At 36.5% G+C, this 12,006-nt stretch overlaps 1 protein-coding gene across 3 annotated transcripts in view; it reads left to right on the plus strand.

Annotated features, from left to right (window-relative positions):
* EIF2AK4 (eukaryotic translation initiation factor 2 alpha kinase 4) overlaps nt 1-12,006 on the plus strand; it is a 38,636-nt gene that overhangs the window by 22,925 nt on the left and 3,705 nt on the right. The window contains exons 24-36 of one of the 3 annotated variants that reach the window (XM_064424203.1): nt 274-323; nt 415-583; nt 1,080-1,196; nt 1,626-1,691; nt 2,202-2,372; nt 2,963-3,097; nt 3,197-3,304; nt 4,048-4,176; nt 5,523-5,609; nt 6,897-7,009; nt 8,510-8,568; nt 9,640-9,737; nt 11,748-11,816. In XM_064424203.1, the coding sequence (XP_064280273.1) occupies nt 274-323; nt 415-583; nt 1,080-1,196; nt 1,626-1,691; nt 2,202-2,372; nt 2,963-3,097; nt 3,197-3,304; nt 4,048-4,176; nt 5,523-5,609; nt 6,897-7,009; nt 8,510-8,568; nt 9,640-9,737; nt 11,748-11,816 (1,371 nt within the window). Of the gene's footprint in view, nt 1-273; nt 324-414; nt 584-1,079; nt 1,197-1,625; nt 1,692-2,201; nt 2,373-2,962; nt 3,098-3,196; nt 3,305-4,047; nt 4,177-5,522; nt 5,610-5,833; nt 6,847-6,896; nt 7,010-8,509; nt 8,569-9,639; nt 9,738-11,747; nt 11,817-12,006 lie in introns of those variants that run through there. The other 2 variants (XM_064424205.1, XM_064424204.1) reach the window with 2 other exon arrangements.

A 12,006-nucleotide genomic window follows, 5' to 3' on the forward strand; every position in this document is an offset into this window, starting at 1 on the left:
GTTCTGTACTCCTCCTCTTGACAGCTGGAGACCTGACCAAGTATTGAAGAAATAGCGTTTGTTTGGTTTTGTTTTGACATAGGTGAAAATAATGTTTTTATTTAAAACTTGTGGCAAGGATGGTTAGATTAATATTACTTGGCTATGTCAGGTGTTTTGGGCATTATGTTACACTTGGGAGAGTACAAGTGTAACTACACAGGATAATTTATCTCTAGTTGCAGAGCTCAGTCAGACCAACTGTTCTGTTTCAACAATTATTCTGTTTTTCAGATTCCTTTTGCAAGATTTGTAGCTAGAAATAACATATCAAACCTGAAAAGGTAAGAATCATACAGGTGATACTTTGCACTGATACTGTGCTTTGACAGTGACTTGTGAAGAGGCTGATTCATTCTTCAATGTTTCCTTTAGATACTGTATAGAGCGAGTTTTCAGACCTCGGAAGTTAGACCGCTGTCATCCCAAAGAACTCCTAGAATGTGCATTTGACATCATTACATCTACTGGAAATAGCTTTTTGCCTATAGCAGAAACAATTTATGCAATTTCAGAAATCATTCAAGAGTTTTCAGTGCTACAGGTAGATTCTCTAATCAGCCCCTTTCCTCTCTTTTCCACCCAAAATTTTAGTTTAACTAAATATTTAGTTTGATGTGTTGTAAAAGGATACTTCCTTTAACTTTAACCAGGACAGAACTATTTTCACATTTAATCTGTAGTCACTTATAGACCACTGTCATAAAAAATGCGTTTCCTAGGTAAACTCAAAATGAGGCATAGATTTATGTGCAAAGGAAATAACTGAATTTTTTATAGTACCATTGAAGTAATGTCTTTCTTCTGTCAGATAAGTGATTACTGTAGAATGGGACAAGACTTGCCATTCTTTAGTTAGAGATGAAAGGTAAGGTAGTGAAAGAAGAGGTTTGAAGTTAATTTTGAACTATTATTACTATTAAATGTTTTGGAAGCTTCTTTGTTTTGTGGGGGTTGGGGTTTTTTTAAGAAAACAGAATGCAAGTAAAATTTGGCTTTTTCATTCTTTCTTCCCTTTTTTTTTATTTATGCTTTGCTAGGAAAGAAATTACAGTATTTATCTGAACCACACTGCCTTACTGAAAGCTATACTTTTGCACTGTGGGATACCAGAGGACAAACTCAATCAAGTCTATGTCATTCTCTATGATGCTGTGGTAAGGCATTAGTTATTAACCTATCCTCTGTAATCATCTCTGCAGAATATTCTGTTTTGTGGAGCTATCTAAAAATGAATGCCAGCCCATTGCCAGCCTAACTAGGAGTATGCTCTTGATACATAAAAAGGTTGGCTATCTTAGGGCAGTAAATGTAGATTAATTACTTTCTTATTACTTCTGAATTGGGATGGTTTAAGATGATTCTTGAATGTGTATTTATGAGAGAGTTATTCACCTGTCTAATCAATAACTGACAGGTTAGTCAATAAAAACATTTTAAAAATTAAATTTAAAAATAAAATGTCTTTTAATATCAGTTAGGTCTTTTCTACTTTACAGGCATAGAATATAGTTGAAATTAACTTGAATAATTACAGTAAAGCATTAAACACAATCAAATACTGTTTTAATCTGTTTTTCTTGTAGACTGAAAAGCTGACTAAAAGAGAAGTAGAAGCCAAGTTCTGTAATCTTTCTCTCACATCATCTAGTGTAAGTGATCTTAATTCAGAGCTGATTTCCCTGTTATTTGCCGTAACTCAGTAATATTTTATTTTCTTTGTCATTTAATCAACCAGAGTAAGAAAAATAACCTGTTATATGTGCTGCTCAGAATAGGTCAGTCCCTTTGCAAGTGGTCTGACTTTGTTCTCTGTTCTCTCTGGTATTGCAGCTTGTTCTTTAAACGTGTGGAAACTAATACAGGGTAAATGGAATACTGAGAAAGGTATTTAATACAGAAAACTGAGAGAAACTCTAAAAGAAACTTCTCTGCAAATGTTGAATGTGCATATAGTTAACTTTAACTTCTGACAGACTTATCTGTCTATTCTTTACTCAACTCTACTAGGTAAAAACAGCCTGCTAGCCAAAACAAACAAAAAAGGCAGATGTCTTACTCCCACAAATATAAAGTCAGATATTTTTCTTTTTTTTAGATGAGACCTATGATGAATGTTGTCTGTGTTGCTATGTGTGCTTATTTCATTTTTTTGGTTTTAGCTTTCTCGACTCTATAAATTCATTGAGCAGAAGGGAGAAGCAAGTAATGTATTTCCCTTTCTAAACTCAATGATAAAACAAAAGCCAAGTGTCACTCAGCTGTTGAAGCATGGCATGAAGGATTTAGAGGAAATCATTGGTCTATTAAAGCAACTGGGAATAAAACTCCAGGTTTGTAAAATGCTCTGCATTCTAATTAATGGAATTACAGGGCTGCTGTGCATTGTAATATGCCAAGAAATAAAGATATTTTACAATAAAAAAGCACATGCAAGTGTGCTTTTTTGATGGCAAATAATAGTACTGAATTGATACTTCTTCCTTTTTTCCCCTTTTTCTTTATTAAAGATGCATTTTAAAAATGAGACTTCTTCCAGTCAAAAGTCTCTGGCTTAACTTCTATCTAGTGACACTCAGACTTTTTTCCTTTCTCCACCCAAGACTGGAGGCATTACTTACAGCATGAAAGAGAGGGTTTAATAAATTTTGAAACAAACTGAAATATTTTAAAAAACCAGAAATCTAATGACTACTAAAGGCCTCCACCTTCCTTGAAGCTTGCTGTTGGGTTTTGTGCTGCAGGTTTCTTGAGATGCTGTAAGATTAAAGCACCTTTAATTTCCTATTTTTCACTGTATTTTAGATATTTGGAGATAAGAAGTGTTTCCATATATCTTCCTTAGGTAAAAACAGTGTTTTAAATCCATGTTGCTAACAGGAAATTAATTATATATGTGCACATATTCATTTTTATTTTACAGATCTCTATAAATCTGGGACTAGTTTACAAAATACAGCAGCACAATGGTATTATCTTTCAGTTTATAGCATACATCAAAAGAAGACAAAGAACTGTGCCTGAAATTCTGGCTGCAGGAGGCAGATATGATCATCTGGTATGTACTTATCTCTTCTAGTAAATTTTGATTTTTTTTTCTAACCCATTTTGCCAAGATAATTAACTGGTCTTCCATTCTGTTTTTTCTTGTCTTGAGATTCCACAGTTTAGAGGGCCACAGACAGTAGGACCAGTTCCTTCAGCTGTTGGAGTCAGCATAGCTATAGATAAAATAACTGCTGCTGTTTCCAGTGTGGAGGATTCTGTAAGTGTTTTTGGGAAGTGGGGAATTTGTTTACTTCTGACAGTTCAATAACCTACTTGTAGCTAGAGATAGACAAAAAGCAAGATGTTCAGATGTGTTCCAATATAATACCATACTGAAATAGAAGACAGACATCAAGGTGACCTCTTTCCTTTTGTGTTTCTTTACATAGAACTATTTATTACATGAGAATTAAGGGAAGACAGGATCTTCAGGCTTACACCATTTTATTTTCAATTTGAATGGGATATTTTTATCAGCCTGTGTATTCTTTCAGGTGCAAGAGTACAACTGTAGGTACTTAGTGTTATTTTTCTCCTACTACTTCTCCCTTTATCAAAGGATAGAAGATAGACATGGAAAGAAACTTTAAGAATATTGACTACTTTGTACAGTGTCACACACCTTCACTTAGTTGTGAAATGTGTATTTTATTCTCTTTTCTCTATAAGAATAAATTAACATTGCCAAGGAGAGTGGGAAGGAAAGAACAGAGTAGGCAGGGATACTTGGCAAGATGAGGCTGTGGAGGTGCTTTGCATCAAAGATTGAGTTTCAGTGACTTTCAGACAGGCTTAGGTGGATTGTAGCTCTCAAAAGAGGTGGATATAATCCCTTTCTTGCTTTTTAGCTTGATGCATTTTGACAAATGTTGGCATATTTGTCCATCTTCATTACTTTAACTGCCTTATGAAAGTGGTCTTGTGACTAATATTGTCTCCTTGATTTTGCTTTCCCTTCAGGTGTCTGTCAGCTCGTGTGACCTGCTGGTTGTAAGTGTTGGTCAGATGTCAATGGGTAGAGCTATCAACATTGTTCAGAAATTCTGGACTGCAGGAATTCCAGCTGAAATAATGTATGACTGGTCCCAGGTAGAATTTTTATCTCCATGTGTTTACTGTATTATTGTTTTCCAAGATCAGTGCAGACTGAAACCATACTTTTTTGGGGTATTTTTCTGTTTTTATGGAGGTGGAGAGTCATAATACTGAGCATGTAGGGTGCTCTTCAGATACAAAAATGTTGAGAAAATCTCACTGGCTTTGCAGCATTCTTCCAGAGTATTTAAAAGTGTGAGGAAGGATCCCTCCTATCAATAAATTTAATACTTAAGCGGGGGTACATCAAGAACAGAACAGTAGCATCAACTTTTAAATAGCCAGATGGCCAAAGACACCCAGGTACAGAGGGAATGTTGACATTATTCTACTGTTAGAAATACAGTTTAGCAAGCTGAGCTACTAGATGGGTCCCCATGCAGTCCTTGAAGAGATGTGTAGTAGGAGGGGAAGAAAGAGTGGCAAGCTGAGCTCTGCCTTTTTATGTCCAGCTGAAAGCAAACAGCTGTAGCCAGCACTACTTCACTAAAGTGCAGTGAGCTACATGACAACACTAAAGTCCCTTTTAGAGGTGGTGGCACTTACTTAAGGATTATGAGTCTGCTTCACCTTCAAGTGTCCCAGTTCCCAGTGACTAACAAAAGAGACTCTGCAGTTGCCCCTTGCACATCATGTGCTGCAGGGCAGGAGGTTTTGAGCTCATTCAGTTTATTGTCTGACCTTTTTGTAATTTTTTGACATAACATTTCTAACAGTTTCAATCCCTTGGGACCAAAAAAACCCCAGATTATATACTTTTCCTATGAGCACCTAGGCTGTCTTCTTGATTTGTTCTTGATTTGAGGCTTGTTTGTTTGATTCATAAGGAATGAAGATTTGGATAGTTCTTGCCTCTGTCTAATGCTGTCCTGCAAGCCAGTGCTGAGTAAGTCAGCATAGCCTTGGTTATACAGGAAGCCAGCTGGAGTCAGCTTTAGTAGCAGACCTCCAGCCATGCAGGACTGAAAGCTGCAGGCAGCAGGGTGGTGACTGAACCTGATGTTACACTGCCCATTTTTACAGTTACTTGGACTCTGCACTTCTAGGTATAGGTAGCCCTTCTGTGTGGGAACTTGGGCTGCAGGACCTAGGCATTCTCTCTCTCTAAGCATAGACTTTGAATTGAATTTTAGCAAGCCTTGGGTGGATAAATACATGCATAAAAATGAAGTTTCATCTGCTAAAGTTGTAAGTTGTTAATAAAGCTTTTCTCTCTCTGAAGCTGTGTGACTGTTGTATATCAAGTTACTTTAATAAAGATGGGAGACTGATTACTTAATTGGTCATTTTATAAGCTGTCAAATTAATGTCTCATTCCCCTTCTTTTGTTCTCACTTCAGTCCCAGGAAGAACTACAGGAATACTGCAGATGCTCTGGGATTACATATGTGGCTCTGGTGTCAGAGAAAGAAGGAAGTCATGTAAAGGTAAGCATGGGAGCAGGGGATGCTTCATGGTGTTTCAGATTTGTACTCTGTTGTTCTACATTTTTTAAGGTCATTATTAATACAATGTAAATTAAGTAAGTAGAGTTGAAGTAAATACAGTTTTGGTTGTTAAGTCGTAGAAATGTTATTCTGAACAATTTCAACGCTTTAAACATTTTTGATCCCTGCATAACACTGTTATTCACAGACATCCTTCCCTCTAGGAAAGTCCAAAAACTAGTGCAAACATTGCTTGACAGTGCCATCGATGGCTTAGCATGGAAAAAGGTTTCTCTTGTCTCTGACTTCTTTAAATCTACCAAATGAATGAGTTGACTTAATGATCTTTGCAGTTGGCACCTTTTCATGTTACAAATCAGTACAACTAAAATGTAAATATAAAAAATTCAGAGTAATTCCAACAGACAGTCAGAACCACACTCTTCACCTCTGTAAACTCAGATTAGCATGCAAAAGCTGGACTGTGTCACAACAGGAAAGTTGTCTGTACTTGTACTCTTGCAGCCTGTGGTTCTGGTACCTTTGGTTTTTTGAAGTTGAAAGTTTTAAAATATTCTGGATCATTGTAGAAAAAAGTCATTATTTTTTTAATAAAGATTCATTATTTGACTGAAAAAATTACTAACCATTTGACAGCGTATGGCAAGGACAGCCAACATGCCTTACTAAAACATTTTTCACTTCTTATTAACTCTGTTACTGTAACAACAATAATTGCAAGAATAAGTAAATCTTGATGATGACAATGTGATATTACAAAGTCCTCTACAAGCCTACTGTGAGTGTTCTTTTAAATATAGCTTTATTGAAGCAAAACCAATAAAGGAGATGTTAATGAGGTGAACAGTGTTGTTGCTGATTAACTTCTTGCCAATAAAGATGGTGCAGATTCCTAAGTTTTGAATGTTTGAGTTAATGCTTGCAAATTGAAAGGCAAGCCTTATTCTAATATAATTGCTTTACTAAAAATATTAACAATATGGTACTTACAATTATAAACTATTGTTTAGAACTTAATTATCACATTAGATGCAGGGAGCCAAGCTTGCTTTGGGAATGCAGAATAAGTAGTTGGCAGAAGAAAAATTAATCAAATATTTAATTGGCAGTGATTGATTGGTAATGGTATTTGGTATGGTAGCTTCCTACCTTTGACTCTTTCACCTTTAATGGGTGAAACAGTTTGGTTTTGATTAAGTTTGATAAGTTTGATAAGATGTCATTTTAAGACTCAACAATCTTAAGAACCATTGAACTACATCATAGGTGAAATCCTTTGAGAAAGACAGGCAGACAGAGAAAAGGATTTTGGAATCTGACTTAGTAGATCACCTGATCCAGAAACTGAAAATGAAAATTGGTGACGAAAGATGTAGCAGGTAAGCAGCATAACATGTCAATAATGTGGGTAGTCAAAATCAGAAGTGAATATATGTTTGCATGTGCTGAGTTACACCTTAATTTTATTTGGTAAAGAAAGTGCTGAATTTCTTTTGAGGAGAAAAGAAAGCAAAAGGCTTTGTTATAGAAGTGTATTGAGATTAAGAAAGAAACTGATTTCCCTAGCTGCTGCTGCATTCACATATCCATAGAGCTTCATAAATTACAAGGCCACACAGTTATCCCAAATCTGCTAGAACAGCAATAGTGTTTGTCTGGCTGCCTGCAAGTTCCTGTTACTGAGCAGAAGTCCACTGCATGTGTGTAGTGTGTAATCAAAGAATTAAAGCAGCAAATCCCTTTCATTCTGAGGCAGTACTGGTATGGTGAAATGAAAGTGGAACTCTTGCACTTCTGTATGCTCCGGTGGCACAAGTGAAAGTAACACCTGGCAAAGACTTGAGGTACACAGGAAAACCCCTTCACCCTGGCTTCATTGAAATTACTATTTACTATCACCAGTGGAATTTAGTACAGAAATGACAAGAGAGGCTAGTCATATCTGTGTGCTTAAGCAGTACAGCTGTTACTTACACACAGCCCCCTGTAAGTCTGTATTTATACGTGCACCCAGATATATTTATATGTGTGCATTGACAGCAGGAATAGACATGCATTATTCACACAAAGTAGAATAATGAATGGTAACAGATTTGCCATCCAGTTTTTCTGACTAGGCTTAACAATGCTGAAATCAAGCAGTTGTTTATACAAGCAGTTGATGGCTCCTGCTATTCACTTCTCATTCTCATTTTTATGGCCTCAACCAGTCTTAGTATTTAATTTTGCAACTAACCTCATCCTCAGGTGCTTTGTGACAGATTTACTAGAAGCTGTGAAAGAAAAATCATTCTAGATGATTTTTTTAAAATCATTTAGAAAAAGTTTTTAAATCCCAAAAACAGAATAGAAAAACTCTTGCATGGTACCACTAAACAGAGAAATGCAATAGCTGACTGTAACAGCCCTGGCAAATTTCTTTTTTAATTAATTACTGAATGTGGAAAGTAAAGGTATCCAAACTAATTATTGAAGACTTCTTTGAATATGTGTGCTCTTAAGTAAAATACTACTTTTATACTTCAGTATTATGTCACAGAAACCTGTGAGAAGCAGATTAAATTAATAATTAGAGTGAATACTCTCACAATATATTTTTATATTAGGATATAAATCACTCTTGTATGATAGGGAGGACATTTTTTGTATCCATAGGGAACGTTGCTTCTAGACCTCACTTTTAAATGTAATTTTGTATCATTTCTTGTCAATTTGTGAATAGAATTGATTCATTAATAATAAATGTGTGCTGGGGAGTATCTGCAGGCATCTTTGTCTGTTGGAACCAAGTTTAAGTATCTATGATAATCTGAACTACTGTCCTGTTACAGTATTTCTTTATAATTGTAAATTCCTTAACTGTCTTTGTTTATTTTTAGAGAAACCGCAGATAATCTTTCAATACCAAATCAAAAAGGATCATTTACTAATATTTCAGGTATTTAATATCTAGTTATAGAACATACAAACTAACTGTTCCTCTTTCTGCTCAAAAACTGATTTGCAGGAGAATAGTACCAAAGGCAAAGTAAGAAAATGTTTTATAGCAGAGCTCTGATTAGAGGCATTGCCTCTTAATCTCAGATTGTTCCAAGTGATTTAAAACTGTCCTTTTCTCCAAACTAAGTGCTCAGACCAATGGGCAGAATATTCTCCATACAAGCGTTCATTGATGCAGTAATCCAAGAGGCTGGGAAAGCCAAAATTCACCAGTTTTTCCTAGTTGAGAAATTTAAATGTCATCTTGATGAAAAATAACTTCATCTGTGATTGTTAGAGTATTGAGACCAAATGAAAATGCCTTTACATTTCTAGCTGTGCATTTGCATACCGTATTCTGATAATATAAGTTTGTATCTAAAGAATACTATTAAGTGCTTACTTTGTGGCTGAAGTTTGGCATTTTCGATACTTGTTTTATTGAGCACTGATACAGTGTGTGGTGGTGGTGATTCTTCAAGAAACACTTCACACACACACACACTTTTGCATAATAGCGAGGGAGAGAGGCCATGTTTAACTTGGGGGGTGTTTGTGTGTGTGTGTGACTACCACAGGTGGAAATTTGGATTTTGAAATAAGCCATTTCAAATTTTAATTATTGTTATTTGGGGAAGCTGGGGTGTACTGTTTGTTTTGTCAGTGATTCTGCTATGGGACTGAGCATTAGTCACCTCATTCTTGTAATGGCTTTTCTTTATTTGATATTAGGTGAACTGCATTCCTTTGTGAAATTTTGCAAGTCATTTGGAACCTTTTCTTAGTTTCAGGGAAAAGTTATGTAAAATACCAAATTTCTTAGTCTTAACAGCCAGTCCTTCAATGTCATAAGTCAGTGTTTGAGAATTTATGTGCATGTCTTATTATCCTGTCAGATTCTGGAGGTTTTCATAGCCTTTTAATCACTGTACTACACTGATTTTAGCATATTAATATTTGTGAATTTTGTTTCTTGATACTTGTTGTATAAAGAAATACTACAAACTAAAATGATGTGTTTGCATTTTAGGTGTGTTTGAAGCACATGGAAGTCTTGTAGTGCCTAACGTTAGTGTTATAGCTCCTGAAAAATTATCTGCCAGTGCCAGGCGTCGTCAAGAAATTCAGGTACACACACATCAAATAAGTATTCAGAAGTGATCCTTAGAAGTTAAGGAATGGTAGAATTCATATTTGATAATCACTTAACTTAAACAAATTCATCCTGTTTGTTCTTTATGCATAAACTAGACTGGGAACAACACAAATTGTTCAAGGCAAAGACCATCCTTTTTAACAGTTTGGATCTTAGGGATTAGCTGTGACATTGTGGCTCAGCTACCATTGTGCATGCATAATAGAAATCTTACTTTCCTAGGCACTGCTGATTCTGGAGCTTCCCTTTCGTTTTTCTTCCTCTCTAAATGCTGAAGTGTGTTAAAGGTTGTCGTGGTTTAACCCCAGCCAGCACCCAAGCCCCATGCAGCCACTTGCTCTCTCCCACACCAGTGGGATCAGGGAGAGAATCAGAAGGGTAAAAGCCAGAAAACCCCTGGATTGAGACAAAGACAGTTTAATAGGGAAAGCAAAAGCTGTGCACACCAGCAAAGCAAAACAAGGAATGAATTCAGTGCTGCCCATGGGCAGGCAGGTGCTCAGCCATCCCCAGGAGAGCAGGGCCCCAGCACCTGTAATGGTGAATGGAAGACAAACACCATCACTCCAAATGTCCCCCCTTCTTCCTTCTTCCCTCAACTTTATATACCGAGCATGATGTCACATGGTCTGGAATGTCCCTCTGGTCACCTGGGGTCACCTGCCCTGGCTGTGTCACCTGCCAGCCTCCCATGCACCCCCAGCTTCCCCACCAGCATGGCTGTATGAAAAGCAGAAAGGGCCTTGGCTCTGTTATCAAACAAGTTACATTTTAAAAGAAGCAGTCTGTGAAGCAGTGGGGGAAGATGTTGGAAAATTCCTTTAGTACAATAGTGTTTGATCCCTACATCTGTGGCTAATAGTCTTGTACCATCTGTTGCTTCCTTACTTATCTTTATCAGTGATTAACTGCTCAGCAATAACAAAAACATCTGTTATCAATCCTGTGTTCAGCAAAAATCCAAAACATAGCCCCATAACAGCCACTGTGAAGAAGGCTAACTCTACCCCAGACAAAACCAGCACGAAGTTCATCATACTTTTGATTTGTAGTATGTCTGTAAAAGGTACTTTATGTTTATTTCATTAAGTTGTCTCAAACTAAAGGCCGAAGAAAAAATTGTGGCTTTAAAAAAAACACACAAAAAACCCCAAACTAAAACAATAACAAAAAAAAAAACCTACAACCTGCCTAAAGCATGATACTATAGTAATGTAGAAAACATTCAGGAATGCTAGAAACAAATGTCAGAATTTTCTTGTTTAGCATTATTAGGGTCAAGATATTTAGAGTACATGGTAAAACAGAACTGTCATCTTATCCCCTTTTCAGTCCAAACTAGGATGTGCAACAAAAAAATCTCCCCAATTAATAGTTCTGTGAACCCAAATAAAGAAATGGATGTTACTCTCTGAGCTAAACAAACTTACTGTTCTCAGGTTTTGAATATGTAAAAGCAACGTTTCCAAGGTACAAAGACAACATAATGCAAGCCTGCAACTACATTTGTAAAGTGCTACCTTTGCAGGACCACTAGATTGCTCTGAGAAAAAGCGTTACAAGGCATGACCCATATTTTGGTTTGGCTTTCAAAAGCCATCCTCCTTCTTTAGCTGGAGGTGATTCACTGCATCCAGTCACAGGTTCTCATGTTCCTTTGAAAGTTATCTAACACCCAGAAACAGAGGGCAGTTTTCACTAGTTATGCAAGCATCCATGTTGTTCTGTCTGCTTTAGAACCAGTATTGTCAAGTGTGTACCATTGAGTCAAGAGTGTCTCAGCTCCAGTCCCTTTCCTCTCTGCTCATCAAGGATTATTGTGAATTTTTTACTGAAAATTATATTATAGATTAAATATGATGTAGTTCTACATCTTGTTAGAAGCAGCCTCTTCTGTTCTCATCTCTGCCATATGAAATCAGTGTTCCCAACTTGTGTCCCACAAGCTGTGTATTTTACTTTTGCCCATCTTTTGTTTCCAGGTACAAACAAGACTTCAGACATTCATTTCTAGCCTACAACAGAAAACAAGTGACATTGAGATTTTAGCAGTAAGTATTTGGCAGAAGCCTGAACTAATTCTGAATTCTTACTTGCAGTGGATGATGCCCTTCCTATCTGGAACAAACAACTGCTAATTGCCTCACTTTAGTGATACCCAAATGAATCAAACTTGAGGTTAAATAAGACCCCTGGTCTGTTTCTCCGATACTTGAAAAGTATCTCATACTGTGTGTATGG

Source organism: Passer domesticus, chromosome 6, assembly GCF_036417665.1.
Source record: "Passer domesticus isolate bPasDom1 chromosome 6, bPasDom1.hap1, whole genome shotgun sequence".
In the NCBI taxonomy this organism is placed as follows: Eukaryota; Metazoa; Chordata; class Aves; order Passeriformes; family Passeridae; genus Passer; species Passer domesticus.